The sequence below is a fragment of the Neoarius graeffei genome, chromosome 28 (genome assembly GCF_027579695.1).
Source record: "Neoarius graeffei isolate fNeoGra1 chromosome 28, fNeoGra1.pri, whole genome shotgun sequence".
Taxonomy (NCBI): domain Eukaryota; kingdom Metazoa; phylum Chordata; class Actinopteri; order Siluriformes; family Ariidae; genus Neoarius; species Neoarius graeffei.
The window spans coordinates 7,044,722-7,062,141 of NC_083596.1; the positions used below are offsets into that span (position 1 = coordinate 7,044,722).

The 17,420-nt window shown below is 42.8% G+C and overlaps 1 protein-coding gene across 1 annotated transcript; it reads left to right on the top strand.

The window, feature by feature from the left end:
* The first annotated feature begins 12,542 nt into the window (after positions 1–12,542).
* Positions 12,543–16,506, top strand: LOC132876036 (FAST kinase domain-containing protein 5, mitochondrial). Its single transcript, XM_060913259.1, has 2 exons — positions 12,543–12,641; positions 13,941–16,506. Exon 2 carries the CDS (start codon positions 13,953–13,955, stop codon positions 16,395–16,397), a length of 2,445 nt encoding a protein of 814 aa, XP_060769242.1. The 5' UTR covers positions 12,543–12,641; positions 13,941–13,952; the 3' UTR covers positions 16,398–16,506.
* The last annotated feature ends 914 nt before the right edge of the window (positions 16,507–17,420 follow it).

The window sequence follows — 17,420 nt, forward strand, 5'->3', positions numbered from 1 at the left end:
CTGAGTCACTTAATTTTACAAAAATGCCAGATTTTCAGAAAACATCATTCACAGGAGAGATATATATATATATATATAACTAGTCAAAAGTTTGTACACCCCTACTCTACTCATTCATAGATTTTTCTCATCTCATCTCATTATCTCTAGCCGCTTTATCCTTCTACAGCAGGGGTGTCAAACCTGATCCATAAAGGGCCGTGTGGCTGCAGGTTTTCATTCCAGCCATGCAGCAGCACCCTGATTTGGCTTATTCAATCAACTGACACACCCACCCTTTAATCAAGGGTGGGTGTGGCTGCAAGTATTTGACTGTGTGAAGACAGTTCAGTTGATTGAATGAGCCAAGTCAGGTGTGCTGCTGCATGGCTGGAATGAAAACCTGCAGCCACAAGGCCCTTTATGGATCAGGTTTGACACCCCTGTTCTACAGGGTCGCAGGCAAGCTGGAGCCTATCCCAGCTGACTACGGGCGAAAGGCGGGGCACACCCTGGACAAGTCGCCAGGCCATCACAGGGCCGACACACAGACAACCATTCACACCCACATTCACACCTACGGTCAATTTAGAGTCACCAGTTAACCTAACCTGCATGTCTTTGGACTGTGGGGGAAACCGGAGCACCCGGAGGAAACCCACGCGGACACGGGGAGAACATGCAAACTCCACACAGAAAGACCCTCGCCGGCCCCGGGGCTCGAACCCAGGACCTTCTTGCTGTGAGGCGACAGCGCTAACCACGACACCACCGTGCCGCCCCTAGATTTTTCTCTGTTTTGATATTTCTATTTTCTACATTGTAGAACAATAATGCTGAAGACATCAAAACTGTGAAATTGTGAAAACACATGGAACATGTATAGGATTATATGGTAAACAACAAAAAAAAAAGAGTGTTTTAGAAAACCTCCAAAATGTTTGATATTTTAAATTCTTCAAAGTATCCAGCTGTTTATCTTGATGATGCTGTGCACACTACTGGCATTAGCATAACCAGCTTCATGAATGCTTTTGAATTAACAGGGGTGTGTCTTCAAAAGTTAATTACTGGACGGGTTTCTTGCCTTCTTAAATAGGAAATAATAAAAATACAAATAATAAAATGGCTCTATTCCATCCACAATTGTAGTAATCCATATTACGTCCAGAACCGCTCAATTAAGTAAAGAGAAACGACATCCATCATTACTTTAAGACATGAAGTGACTTTTAATTAATAAGAATCAAGAAAAACCATTGAATTAGAAGGTGTGTCCGAACTTTTGACTGGTACTGTATCTGTATGTGTAAAATTCTGATTTGATAATGATCCAGCATTTCTGGCCGATATCCATCAGCAGCTCATGACTAATAATTGAATTATAAACTGTAATAAGAATCGAGATAAATATGATTATTTATAATAGTTTTTTTAGGCACATGCCTAATACTAATTTTAATCCTAAAAACTAGACTGCTGTAATATCCCACACAATATACACAATTATAATCAATTTTTTTTCTCATCATGTGACCAGATTTATTTTTTTCTGTAGCTTTATGACACTGGGTGTTAACCAAGACATAATCTACAAAGCTTTAGATGGACACCACCCCTCTACTGTCTTTGGCCACATTTGCTGCTATGTAATTCTGTTGTGTCCTGCTGTGTTCTTGGTAGAGACAAAGGGGCAGTCGACTGCATGTAAATATCATTGTTATTTATGTGTACATATCTATTCTATCCAAATATACCGAGCTATTGCGTGTGAATACTTTTGTGAATTAATGAGACTGACATGTCAGCTTTTATTTTTCAAACTATCGATATAGGAATATAATATAATATATTAAAATCTTTAAAAAAAAAAAGTTCAATCGGCCATTACGTGTTATAAGAAGGGAAGACCATGAAAGCCCCTGATGTCTATTTTCCCCTGTCTCATATTTCTCAAAATGTTTCTCAAAGGGAGGACAAACTGTCACCACTGTTTTCATTCTGATTTTTTTATGCTTCAAAAATTGCTTGGAAAAAAAAGCATATCTTAGCAAATATGAATTCAATTAATAAAGATGTGAATAAAATTAATTAAGTATGAGGGTCTTTTCAATTTTTCTTTGTTTTTGTCATTATAGGATCATAGAATGAACTAAAGTTTGGGAGAAGGGCATGACACGAGATACAGTGACGTGTTAAATCTCATCTCATCTCATCTCATTATCTCTAGCCGCTTTATCTTGTTCTACAGGGTCGCAGGCAAGCTGGAGCCTATCCCAGCTGACTACGGGCGAAAGGCGGGGTACACCCTGGACACGTCGCCAGGTCATCACAGGGCTGACACATAGACACAGACAACCATTCACACTCACATTCACACCTACGCTCAATTTAGAGTCGCCAGTTAACCTAACCTGCATGTCTTTGGACTGTGGGGGAAACCGGAGCACTCGGAGGAAACCCATGCGGACACGGGGAGAACATGCAAACTCCGCACAGAAAGGCCCTCGCCGGCCACGGGGCTCAAACCCGGACCTTCTTGCTGTGAGGCGACAGCGCTAACAATTACACCACCGTGCCGCCCGCAAAACACACTCAAAAAAAAAAAAGTTGGGACAGAGGCAAAATAAGGCTGAAAAGTTTACAGAATAGTCAAGTAACACCATTCTGGAAGATTCTATAATAAGCAGGTTAATTGCTGTCATGATTGGGTATAAAAGAAGCAGCACCAAAGGCTCAGTCTTTGCAAGCAAGGATCCAAAATTCATGAGAGAATTGTTAGTCAATTCAAGAAGAATATTTCTCAACCAAGATTTTTGGTTTTTCAGAAACTACAGTACATAATATTGTGAAAAGATTCAGGGAATTTAAAGTCATGTCCATGCTTAAAGGGCAAGGTCGGAAACCACGGTTGAATGGGTGTGACCTTCGAGCCCTTGGGCAGCGCTGCCTGAGAAACTGTCATGCTAACGTGACAAATATAGCCACATGGGCTCGGGAGTACTTCGGAAAACCTTTGTCACTTTACACAGTCCTCTGCTGCATCCAGAAATGCAACCTGAAACTGTATTACGCAAGGAGGAAGCCATTCATCAATTCTGTGCAGAAAGGCTGCTGATTTCTCTGGGCCCGAACTCATCTCAAATGGACCAAAAGACAGTGGAAACGTACTGTGGTCAGATGAGTCCGCGTTTCAGCTTGTTTTGGGGAAAACCGGACATCAAGTTCTCAGTGCCGAAGGTGAGCACGACCATCCAGTTTGTTATCAGAGAAAGGTGAAAAAATATGGAGGGCAACAGTGCCTACAGCATGGGTGAGTTGCATGTGTGTGTGAAGGTACTATTGACACCAAGGCGTATATTGGGACTTTAGAGAGACATATATTGCCATCAAGGCAATGCTTCCTCCTGGGAAGTCCATGCTTATTTCCACAGGACAATTCCAGACCTCATTTTGCACGGGCTACAACAGTGTGACTTCATAGACACAGAGTGCATGTGCTTGACTGGTCTGCTGCCCATCCAGATCTGTATGGTGCATCATGAAGAGCAGAATCAGACAGTGGCAATCACGGACTTGCACAAGTCTTGTATCAAGCAAAAATTCCAATTGCAAAACTGCAACAATTAGTATCCTCAGATCCCATATGATTAAAAAATATTATTAAAAGGAAAGGTGATGTAACACAACGATAATAATGTCTCTGTCCTAACTTTTATTGCGTGTGTTGCAGGCATCAGATTCTGACTTTGTTTATATTTACAAAATACAATTAAGCGGGGCGGCACGGTGGTGTAGTGGTTAGTGCTGTCGCCTCACAGCAAGAAGGTCCGGGTTCGAGCCCCGTGGCCGGCGAGGGCCCTTTTTTGGGCAAAAAATCCAATCTTTCCTCAAATTTGGTCAAACTTCACGGCCAGCCTCTTACTACCTCCCATGTCATGTATACCACATTTTGGGAATTTTCGTCCATGGGGGGCGCTGTTTTTGGCCGACGCAATATCTCCAAAATGGGTTTTTGGTTAATAATTCCATAATGCTTTTCCTTCACACCACTACCTTGTGATAGTACGTTGCTGTTGTAGACACTTATTTTTCCAACTCATAATCGCTCATGTACAGCATAGCGCCACCTACTGACATGGGAAAAACCAAAAAATTTATTCTTCAAAAATCTATATCTCATCTTCTATTTACTCAATTTTCATCGCACTTCATATGCAAACTCTTCATAGCTCACCTGACATATACGCCAAATTTTGTGCACTTTCGCCCCTGGGGGTGCAGGTTATGGCAGAAATGCTATTGCAGCTTCTGATTTGTCAACCTTGGCAAGCAAACTCTTTACAAGACCCTTATTGGGGCGCTTGCCATGGTCGACAACGCTCGAAATTTGGCTCCTTTTTCTTAGACTGCCACCGCTACTGAGAACCAGAAGCCCAGATCCAGGCGGGCCTCAGGGCCTCTATAGCGCCCCCTAACGTGTTGTGATTTTTGCCTCTCGCATTAAGGTGCCTGGTTGCCATGTAGCTTGTAGTAGTGGCATGCCCTTTGGTACGCATATGTATCTCACCAAGCCGGACAAAAATGTAATGCCACTGCATTAGCCACGCCCTACAGGAAGTGAGGTAATTTCACTTTTGAGCGAAATGCATGGCCACGAAGACGGCGCAACTCCTCCTAGACCGTTCATAGGAACGTCACCAAAATTGATATACATCATCTACAGACATGGCTGACAAAAGGTGCTAAATACGTTTCACGTAGCTTAAACCGTTCAGAAGTTATACGTCAATCATTTTTCAATGCAGAATTTTACATGATTAAAAATTCATAACAAATCTTCTAATTGCTCAACACTGCTCATACTTCACACGCAAATCACTCATTGGGCTTCTGACATGTGACCCAATTTCTGTGATGTATCGCCACTGGGGGCGCTATTTTTGGGCAAAAAATCCAATCTTTCCTCAAATTTGGTCAAACTTCACGGCCACCCTCTTACTACCTCCCATGTCATGTATACCACATTTTGGGAATTTTCGTCCATGGGGGGCGCTGTTTTTGGCCCACGCAATTGCTCCAAAACGGGTTTTTGGTCAATAATTCCATAATGCTTTTCCTTCACACCACTACCTTGTGAGTGTACGTTGCTGTTGTAGACACTTATTTTTCCAACTCATAGTCGCTCATGTACAGCATAGCGCCACCTACTGACATGGGAAAAAACAAAAAATTTATTCTTCAAAAATCTATATCTCATCTTCTATTTACTCAATTGTCATCAACCTTCATACGCAAACTCTTCATAGCTCACCTGACATATACGCCAAATTTTGTGCACTTTCGCCCCTGGGGGTGCTGCTTATGGCAAAAATGATATTGCAGCTTCTGATTTGTCAATCTTGGCAAGCAAACTCTTTTCAAGACCCTTATTGAGGCGCTTGCCATGGTCGACAACGCACGAAGTGCGAGACCCTATTGTTGCCATGTGTCCAATTCTGTGCTTTGTCGCCATTGTGGGAGTAATGTCTCTTGCCGCAGAAGCTGTGGAAGGTATTTCGCAGGGACGCATGCCCCCGCCCCCCTTGGCCGCTGGGCCATTTTCGGGGCGCTTGCCATGGGCGAAAACGCACGAAATTTGGCAGCACTTCCGAGAATTGCCACCGCTACTCAGCACCAAAAGCCCAAACTTGGCCGGGGCTCAGGGCCTCTATAGCGCCCCCTAAGTCGTTGTGATTTTGGCCTCCCGCATTAAGGTGCCTGGTTGCCATATAGTTTGTAGTACTGGCATGCCATTTGGTACGCATATGTATCTCGCTAAGCCGGCCAAAAATGTAATGCCAATGCATTAGCCACGCCCAACAGGAAGTGAGGTAATTTCACTTTTGTGCGAAATGCATGGCCACGAAGACGGCGCAACTCCTCCTAGACCGTTCATAGGAATGTCACCAAAATTGATACACATCATCTACAGACATGGCTGACAAAAGTTACTAAATACGTTTCACGTAGGATGAACCGTTCAGAAGTTATACATCAATCAATTTTCACTTCAAAATTTTACATGCTAAAAAATTCATAACAAATCTTCTACTTGCTCAAAACTGCTCATACTTCACACGCTAATCACTCATTGGGCTTCTGACATGTTACCCAATTTCTGTGATATTTCGCCACTGGGGGCGCTATTTTTGGGCAAAAAATCCAATCTTTCCTCAAATTTGGTCAAACTTCACGGCCACCCTCTTCCTACCTCCCATGTCATGTATACCACATTTTGGGAATTTTCGTCCATGGGGGGCGCTGTTTTTGGCCGACGCTATTTCTCCAAAATGGGTTTTTGGTTAATAATTCCATAATGCTTTTCCTTCACACCACTACCTTGTGATAGTACATTGCTGTTGTAGACACTTATTTTTCCAACTCATAATCGCTCATGTACAGCATAGCGCCACCTACTGACATGGGAAAAACCAAAAAATTTATTCTTCATAAATCTATATCTCATCTTCTATTTACTCAATTTTCATCACACTTCATACGCAAACTCTTCATAGCTCACCTGACATATACGCCAAATTTTGTGCACTTTCGCCCCTGGGGGTGCTGGTTATGGCGTAAATGATATTGCAGCTTCTGATTTGTCAACCTTGGCAAGCAAACTCTTTACAAGACCCTTATTGGGGCGCTTGCCATGGTCGACAACGCTTGAAATTTGGCTCCTTTTTCTTAGACTGCCACCGCTACTGAGAACCAGAAGCCCAGATCCAGGCGGGCCTCAGGGCCTCTATAGCGCCCCCTAACGTGTTGTGATTTTTGCCTCTCGCATTAAGGTGCCTGGTTGCCATGTAGTTTGTAGTAGTGGCATGCCCTTTGGTACGCATATGTATCTCACCAAGCCGGACAAAAATGTAATGCCAATGTATTAGCCATGCCCTACAGGACGTGAGGTAATTTCACTTTTGTGCGAAATGCATGGCCACGAAGACGGCGCAACTCCTCCTAGACCGTTCATAGGAACGTCACCAAAATTGATACACATCATCTACAGACATGGCTGACAAAAGTTGCTAAATACGTTTCACGTAGCGTAAACCGTTCAGAAGTTATACGTCAATCATTTTTCAATGCAGAATTTTACATGCTTAAAAATTCATAACAAATCTTCTAATTGCTCAAAACTGCTCATACTTCACACGCAAATCACTCATTGGGCTTCTGACATGTGACCCAATTTCTGTGATGTTTCGCCACTGGGGGCGCTATTTTTGGGCAAAAAATCGAATCTTTCCTCAAATTTGGTCAAACTTCACGGCCACCCTCTTACTACCTCCCATGTCATGTATACCACATTTTGGGAATTTTCGTCCATGGGGGGCGCTGTTTTTGGCCCACGCAATTGCTCCAAAACGGGTTTTTGGTAAATAATTCCATAATGCTTTTCCTTCACACCACTACCTTGTGATTGTACGTTGCTGTTGTAGACACTTATTTTTCCAACTCATAATCGCTCATGTACAGCATAGCGCCACCTACTGACATGGGAAAAACCAAAACATTTATTCTTCAAAAATCTATATCTCATCTTCTATTTACTCAATTGTCATCAAACTTCATACGCAAACTCTTCATAGCTCACCTGACATATACGCCAAATTTTGTGCACTTTCGCCCCTGGGGGTGCTGATTATGGCAAAAATGATATTGCAGCTTCTGATTTGTCAAACTTGGCATGCAAACTCTTTTCAAGACCCTTATTGAGGCGCTTGCCATGGTCGACAACGCACGAAGTGCGAGACCCTATTGTTGCCATGTGTCCAATTCTGTGCTTTGTCGCCATTGTGGGAGTAATGTCTCTTGCCGCAGAAGCTGTGGAAGGTTTTTCGCAGGGACGCATGCCCCCGCCCCCCTTGGCCGCTGGCGCGAGGGCCCGTCGAGGCCGCTTGCGGCTTTAATTATTCTTCCGTCTTCTTCTTCTTCTTTATTTTTCTCCGCTGTTGGGCCATTTTCGGGGCGCTTGCCATGGGCGAAAACGCACGAAATTTGGCACCAGTTCCGAGAATTGCCACCGCTACTCAGCACCAAAAGCCCAAACTTGGCCGGGGCTCATGGCCTCTATAGCGCCCCCTAAGTCGTTGTGATTTTGGTCTCCCGCATTAAGGTGCCTGGTTGCCATGTAGTTTGTAGTAGTGGCATGCCATTTGGTACGCATATGTATCTCACTAAGCCGGACAAAAATGTAATGCCAATGCATTAGCCACGCCCAACAGGAAGTGAGGTAATTTCACTTTTGTGCGAAATGCATGGCCACAAAGACGGCGCAACTCCTCCTAGACCGTTCATAGGAATGTCACCAAAATTGATACACATCATCTACAGACATGGCTGACAAAAGTTACTAAATACGTTTCACGTAGCTTAAACCGTTCAGAAGTTATACGTCAATCAATTTTCGATGCAAAATTTTACATGCTTAAAAATTCATAACAAATCTTCTGATTGCTCGAAACTGCTCATACTTCACACGCAAATCACTCATTGGGCTTCTGACATGTTACCCAATTTCTGTGATTTTTCGCCACTGGGGGCGCTATTTTTGGGCAAAAAATCCAATCTTTCCTCAAATTTGGTCAAACTTCACGGCCACCCTCTTACTACCTCCCATGTCATGTATACCGCATTTTGGGTATTTTCGTCCATGGGGGGCGCTGTTTTTGGCTGACGCAATTGCTCCAAAACGGGTTTTTGGTAAATAATTCCATTATGCTTTTCCTTCTCACCACTACCTTGTGGTAGTACGTTGCTGTTGTAGACACTTATTTTTCCATCTCATAATCGCTCATGTACAGCATAGCGCCACCTACTGACATGGGAAAAACCAAAAAATTTATTCTTCAAAAATCTATATCTCATCTTCTATTTACTCAATTGTCATCAAACTTCATACGCAAACTCTTCATAGCTCACCTGACATGTACGCCAAATTTTGTGCACTTTCGCCCCTGGGGGTGCTGGTTATGGCGTAAATGATATTGCAGCTTCTGATTTGTCAAACTTGGCAAGCTAACTCTTTTTTAAGACCCTGATTGGGGCGCTTGCCATGGTCGACATCGCACGAAATTTGGCTCCTTTTTCTTAGACTGCCACCGCTACTGAGAACCAGAAGCCCAGATCCAGGCGGGCCTCAGGGCCTCTATAGCGCCCCCTAACTCGTTGTGATTTTGGCCTCCCGCATTAGGGTGCCTGGTTGCCATGTAGTTTGTAGTAGTGGCATGCCATTTGGTACGCATATGTATCTCACTAAGCCGGACAAAAATGTTATGCCAATGCATTAGCCACGCCCAACAGGAAGTGAGGTACTTTCACTTTTGTGCGAAATGCATGGCCACGAAGACGGCGCTACTCCTCCTAGGCCGTTCATAGGAATGTCTCCAAAATTGAAACACATCATCTAGAGACATGACTGACAAAAGGTACTAAACACCTTTCACGTAGGATAAACCGTTCAGAAGTTATACGTCAATCAATTTTCAATGCAAAATTTTACATGCTTAAAAATTCATAACAAATCTTCTGATTGCTCAAAACTGCTCATACTTCACACGCAAATCACTCATTGGGCTTCTGACATGTTACCCAATTTCTGTGATATTTTGCCACTGGGGGCGCTATTTTTGGGCAAAAAATCCAATCTTTCCTCAAATTTGGTCAAACGTCACGGCCACCCTCTTACTAGCTCCCATGTCATGTATAGCACATTTTGGGAATTTTCGTCCATGGGGGGCGCTGTTTTTGGCCAACGGAATTGCTCCAAAACGGGTTTTTGGTAAATAATTCCATAATGCTTTTCCTTCACACCACTACCTTGTGATAGTACGTTGCTGTTGTAGACACTTATTTTTCCAACTCATAATCGCTCATGTACAGCATAGCGCCACCTACTGTCATGGGAAAAACCAAAAAATTTAATCTTCAAAAATCTATATCTCATCTTCTATTTACTCAATTGTCATCAAACTTCATATGCAAACTCGTCATAGCTCACCTGACTTTTACGCCAAATTTTGTGCACTTTCGCCCCTGAGGGTGCTGGTTATGGCAAAAATGATATTGCAGCTTCTGATTTGTCAAACTTGGCAAGCAAACTCTTTACGGTATTTCGCGGGGACGCATGCCCCTGCCCCCCTTGGCCGCTGGCGCGAGGGCCCGTCGAGGCCGCTTGCGGCTTTAATTATTATTATTACTGTGTTGATGTCAGATTAGTATTATCGTTTAAACACTTATGATATTCATAGTAACTTTTTCTTCCATATTTTATACAGTGCTGAGCGTAAATGAGTGCACCCCCTTTGAAAAGTAACATTTGAAACAATATCTCAATGAACACAATTTCCAAAATGTTGACAAGACAAAGTTTAATATAACATCTGTTTAACTTGTAACGTGAAAGTAAGGTTAACAATATAACTTAGATTACACATTTTTCAGTTTTACTCAAATTAGGGTGGTGCAAAAATGAGTACACCCCACAACAAAAACTACTACATCTAGTACTTCGTATGGCCTCCATGATTTTTAATGACAGCACCAAGTCTTCTAGGCATGGAATGAACAAGTTGGCGACATTTTGCAACATCAATCTTTTTCCATTCTTCAACAATGACCTCTTTTAGTGACTGGATGCTGGATGGAGAGTGATGCTCAACTTGTCTCTTCAGAATTCCCCAAAGAAAATAATATCTTTCCACCACAAAGGTGAAGGCTACAAGAAGATCAGCAAAGCTTTCCTTATCAGTTAGAATACTGTAGCAAAAGTGGTACAAAAATTTAAGAAAGATGGAACTGCAACCATCTCACAGAGACGTCCAGGTCGTCCACGGAAGTTAACACCTCGACAGGAGTGTTTTCTGATGAGAAGGGTTGAAGAAAATCGGCATGCAAGTTCACTGCAGTTATCTAAAGAAGTAGAAAGCCAAACTGGGGTGACTATTTCCCGTGACACAATACGGCGTACACTGCAGAAGAATGGCGTGCATGGATGCCGTCCACGAAAGAAGCCTCTCCTAAAGCCCAGGCACAAAAAAGCCCTCCGCCAGGGCCCATGCTGACAAAGATGAAGACTACTGGGACTCTATACACTGGAGTGATGAGACCAAGATAAATGTTTTTGGAACTGATGGCTTCAAAACTGTATGGTGTCGCAAAGGTGAGGAATACAAAGAAAAATGCATGGTGCCTACAGTGAAACATGGTGGTGGCAGTGTCCTTATGTGGGGCTGCGTGAGTGCTGCTGGTGTCGGGGAGCTGCATTTCACTGATGGCATCATGAATTCACAGACGTATTGCTCTATACTGGAAGAGAAGATGCTACCATCACTCCGTGCCCTTGGTCGTCGTGCACTTTTCCAACATGACTAAACACGCATCTAAGGCCACTGTTGGATTTCTGAAGAAGAACAGGGTGAAAGTGATTCAGTGGCCAAATATGTCTCCTGATCTGAACCCAATCGAACGCCTACGGGGAATTCTGAAGAGACAAGTTGAGCATCGCTCTCCATCCAGCATCCAGTCACTAAAAGATGTCGTTGTTGAAGAATGGAAAAAGATCGATCTTGCAAAATGTCGCCAACTTGTTCATTCCATGCCTAGAAGACTTGGTGCTGTCATTAAAAATCATGGAGGCCATACAAAGTACTAGATGGAGTAGTTTTTGTTGTGGGGTGCACTCATTTTTGCTGAGCACTGTATGTATGTAATTTGTCACACAGAGAGTCATGTTGTTTCTGAAACATTTCTAACAGAGTTATTTCCACTGACATTAAACTCTATACCCTGTACCAAAAGGACTACAAACAATTATAATATCATAAAAACATAAATATCAGTGCATATCTCGGTTCAAGGCAGAAATAGTACAAATAGAAATAGTGCAGCGGCCTAACCCAATCAGATCTACCAGATCGCAACAGAAAAATTTACTATTAAAACCAGTTGTTAAAACAAAGTGTGGTGAAGCAGCTTTTAGCTACTATGCAGTACAGCTATGGAACCAACTGCCAGAGGACATTAAAAATGCTCCTGCTGTTGGCAGCTTCAAATCTAGGTTAAAGGCCAAGCTGTTTTCAGATGCTTTCTGTTAAATAATTAATATTTTTACATTTTTTATAATTTTTACTTTCTCTGCATGTTTTAAATTTACTTTAACTTTATTCTATTTTATTCTGCTAGTTTTTTTTTCCCTTTCTCTTTCTTTTTCTCCTTTTTCTTTTTGGCATTTTAATATTTTATTTCTACTATTGTTTAATTCTTATTATTTTCTTTTAATTCTTTTAATTAATTATTTTAGAATAAAGATAAAATTATTTTATGTAATTTTATTTCTCTATTGTTTACTGTTTTTGTTTTTACTTCTGTAAAGCACATTGAACTGCCATTGTGTATGAAATGTGCTATATAAATAAACTTGCCTTGCCTTGCCAAATGAAAACCGACTTCCTCTACGAGCCTAATGTCCTATATGGGCCACCGTGTCACGTGACGCATGACGTCTACCCTCAAGCATGGAGGCGCACGTGTTGCGGAAGTAAAGCTGACCTGGTGTGAAATGGATTTGTGTATTATTGTGTGCGAAATGTTTTAGTAAATTGAGACATATGTGCTTTGTAAGTATATTTGTATCTATATGTTTATGATCATTAACAGAATGAATAATAAGGCGATAGATAATAAGTTGATAGCTGTGAGCAGCAGCCACTGGGCTAAAATGTGACATGCAAGGTTAACTGATATTGTCTTTGTGTGTGTATACGGGTTTGAAATATAAAAAATAAAATCAATCAATGCTCACTTCTCAGTCTAGGAAGCCCTAGCTAGATTAGCTTTTAAGTTATTCTGGGGCTTCCTGCACCTCTTTCCAAATTACATTTATATATATATACACACTATCGTTCAAAAGTTTGGGGTCACCCAGACAATTTTGTGCTTTCCATGAAAAGTCACACTTTTATTTCCCACCATAAGTTGTAAAATGAATAGAAAATATAGTCAAGACATTTTTCTGGCCATTTTGAGCATTTAATCGACCCCACAAATGTGATGCTCCAGAAACTCAATCTGCTCAAAGGAAGGTCAGTTTTATAGCTTCTCTAAAGAGCTCAACTGTTTTCAGCTGTGCTAACATGATTGTACAAGGGTTTTCTAATCATCCATTAGCCTTCTGAGGCAATGAGCAAACACATTGTACCATTAGAACACTGGAGTGATAGTTGCTGGAAATGGGCCTCTATACACCTATGGAGATATTGCACCAAAAACCAGACATTTGCAGCTAGAATAGTCATTTACCACATTAGCAATGTATAGAGTGGATTTCTGATTAGTTTAAAGTGATCTTCATTGAAAAGAACAGTGCTTTTCTTTCAAAAATAAGGACATTTCAAAGTGACCCCAAACTTTTGAACGGTAGGGTGTATATATATATATATATATATATATATATATATTCCTCTACAAAATTAATGGTTTTGGTTTTTAACTTAGTTTATTGATTTTTTTTAAATTATATTTATACTTGTGCTTAGAGGTGTAAATTAAAAAAATGTTTGCTTGCTTGTACATGTGACAAAAATAAAGTCTTCTTCTTCATTCAAAGGTGAGGTTTAGGATTAAAGAGGCAAAAGGCTGGATTTGAGTTGTCGATGCTATTTTAATGGCAATGACAAAAGCAATAGCTGTGCTTTGATGTAAAATGAGTCAAGTTTGGTCTCTAAATCCAAAACCAGTGTCAGTCAACCCAAAGACTTTTAAAGACTAAAGTAAACATGTGCTTCAGCAAGTTTAGAAAACATGGATGCATAGATGAGTGGAAATTACGCATCACTAAACTCCGTTAGGCCATGAAATGCTGTACTGGTTCAGATTCAAAACACGAATCAATAATTGTTCTCCATTTCCCCCCACAGTATCTGTTGTAGATGTCTGCAAGAGCGTTGTGGCGTCAAGCAGCTACGCTGCGCGTGTTCGCCCATTCACCATGCAGGCCAGTGTACAGAGCTCAGCATCTCTCATCAGAGAGGAACCATGGAAAAGTCCAGAAGGAGAAAAAGAGACATACGGCGCAACAGGCACCAAGTGCAGAAAGTGGCGAGAGGTGCTCGCTGGTGTACAATCCCTCTGCTTACTACCAATCCAGAGCAGAGCACTCTGCCATCCAGAGAGGTTCGGTGAGAGAAAAGGAAACCTCTCAGCCCATCCCAGGTGCTGGATTCAGACAGCAGAGTAATCACTATACAATCGGTTCTTCACGCTACTTATCCATCTCTAAAAACGCCCAGCATGGTTTTGTTTTTAATAGAGATGTAGCTGACAAAGAGCGTAAATTTGATCATCCTAAAGATGATATCGCTACGTATATAAAAAGGGACACGCGTGCCTTCCAGAGATGTAGGCCTGAGTACAGCATGATGACTTATGACGTGTCCCAGCGTCCACCTACTCTTCAGATAAAAGATGGCTTGTCACTACTTCATAAAGCAGCCTTGATGAAAAACATTGATGCCTCAGATATAGCTCATGTTTTTTGTGAACTTGGCTGCTTGGAACTCGAACAGACTGTGACGGTCAGAGCCAACATGCGGTTCTCCACGCTGTTGTACAACAGTGTGGAGAACCTGCAGAACTTCACACATCTGCAGCTGATTGAGATTTTGCGTGCCTTTGTGAGAATAAGATTGTCCCACCACCACAGCATACTGGACTTGTACGAAGCTGAATTCAGCCATCGGACCAACGACATGGAGCTGCACCAACTTCTACTTGTGGCTGACCTCTGGCGATGCCTCGGCCGGTCAGTCCCGCAGTACGTGGACAAATTGTGTGACTGCATTAGCAAGCATTTTAACCAGATGGGTCCAGCAGAGCTAGTCCAGTTTGTCTATATACTAGGAGAAAGCCGACAGTGCCCTGCATTTGTTCTTAAGGGTCTAGAAGGCATTATAATGCGCCATCTGGAAGAGCTGAAGGGTGAAGAAGTGGGTGCTGTTTGCTTGGGTCTGTTTAAAACTCAGAACTCGCTCTCGGAGCAAGCATTGCGCAGGCTTGTGGACCGAGCCTGTGTTGTAGTTAAGGAAATGAGTGACTTTGGCATTGTGAATGTGATGAAACTAATAAGATTCAGCCACTTGGACCACCTTCCCTGGTTGGAGATGCTGAGTTCTGAAGTGCCCCGCCGTGCTCCGCAGATGGCTGTCCAGGGCTTGATGCACATCGCTTTGACCTGCTCTGCACTGCACTACCGTAATGACAATGTTCTCCTGGCTGTAGCAAAACACCTGCCCCAGTTACCATTTCAGTACAGGAGCAAAGATGCTGCTAAGCTTCTGTGGGCGTTTGGCAACCTGGGCATTCTTCCCAGCCAGTGCCCAAACCTTCACCCTCGACTCACAGAAGCCCTGCGAGACCGAGAATCGGAATTCCGCACTTACCCTGAACACCTCCTGACGGCCCTGCTTGGCTTGGCATTTGTGGGTCAGTTCCCTCATGATTTGCTGAGTTTGGCTTTAAGCCCCGAATTCACAAACCAAGTGACAGGATTGATGGATTTGAAGAAGGATCTCTTCACACTGGATGGTACAGTAGCGATTGAGCTGCCTGGCTGGACCGGGGCACGGATAAACCCCGCAATCCAGGAGGAGGTGACTAAACAGTTGTGGGACTTTGCCCAGTCAGAATTGTGTCAGAAACCAGAGGTTCTTGAGGCAGAGGCTGTTCTGCAGGAACTGCTGGGAGGAAAGGTATTCGTGCACAAGCGAATGATCCTACCGCACATGCGCTCTATCGACCTCGAAGTGCACTTGGATCCCAGTGGAAATCCTCTGCCTGTTGCATCTGAGACCTACCAAAGCCACTGTCATCCAGATAAGGAATCTTTTTGGCCTCTGAATTGGAAAGAAATGCACACAGGAGTGGCCCTAACAGATGATCTGTTGGCGCAGTTGACCAGTGGCAAAAAAACTGCCATGTCGGTGACCATGTCCAGCCAGCAACCAATTCTGCGTCCGGTGGAGGCATCCACCAAAAGGGAAAGTATTCTGAACGTTGGAGTTGACCTGACTGATGATCTCCTGCATGCTATAACAAAACAGCGGGAGCATTCTTCCATTCGCGGCCATGCTACCTTAGTATCGGGTATTGCTCGACTCGCGATTCAAGTGACCAGTAGAAACCATTATTGTTACAGGACACAGCGGTTAACCGGGCTGTACGCGATGAAGAGGAGGCAGTTAGCTTTGGCAGGGTATACAGTTGTAGAGGTGCCACATTGGGAATGGTTCCCACTGCTCCGACGCTCCCTCGCTGAGAGACTTGCTTACATGCACTGCAAAATTTTTAGTAGTTTTGACTCCCGACATAAGAAATGATATTTCTAGTTTTGTTGTCGTTGGTTGATTGATGATGATGATGATGATGATTTGTGGATGTGAACTGTAATTGTAATATATAAAAAGTGAAAATAAAACTTAAAAAGAAGGATTTAATGTTTTTGGGAATTAAAATTTTCAGGGTTTGTGTACATCAGTGTTGGAACTCAATCCGGTAGCTCATCTCATCTCATTATCTGTAGCCGCTTTATCCTGTTCTACAGGGTCGCAGGCAAGCTGGAGCCTATCCCAGCTGACTACGGGCGAAAGGCGGGGTACACCCTGGACAAGTCGCCAGGTCATCACAGGGCTGACACATAGACACAGACAACCATTCACACTCACATTCACACCTACGGTCAATTTAGAGTCACCAGTTAACCTAACCTGCATGTCTTTGGACTGTGGGGGAAACCGGAGCACCCGGAGGAAACCCACGCGGACACGGGGAGAACATGCAAACTCCGCACAGAAAGGCCCTCGCCGGCCACGGGGCTCGAACCCAGGACCTTCTTGCTGTGAGGCGACAGCGCTAACCACTACACCACCGTGCCGCCGATCCGGTAGCTTTAATTTCAAATTATTATTTACCTCAGGATGTCTTTCCTCAGCTAGCTTTGTGAAAGTCTCGCTAGTTAGTTAGCAATCCCAATTTGCTAGCTAATAATGGGGTATACACTTTTTCGAATTCTAGTAAACCTGGGAAAATAAAACAAATGATTTTATGAACAATATTTTAGTTTTTCTTTGAGTCCTCAGAGGGCAAATTTACATTTTGACCTTTTTTCCACCTCAAAATCGGCTTAACTTGTGAACTTTCCAGACAAATCCAGAACTATCATATACTAAAAACTTTTATGAGTTGTTATAATCTCTTAAATATGAATAGAACAGAAATATCCAAGGACAGGAAAAAAATAGATTGCATTACCTCAGAAACTCAACAGAAATCTCAGGAACGTGGTCATGGGGTGACCAGGAAAGTCTCGAACTCAAAGAATGTGTTTGGCGCCATCAGTTGGT

Bases quoted from the DNA above. Each gene is read 5' to 3' on its own strand.
- LOC132876036 (XM_060913259.1), top strand. From the start codon at position 13,953: ATGTCTGCAAGAGCGTTGTGGCGTCAAGCAGCTACGCTGCGCGTGTTC.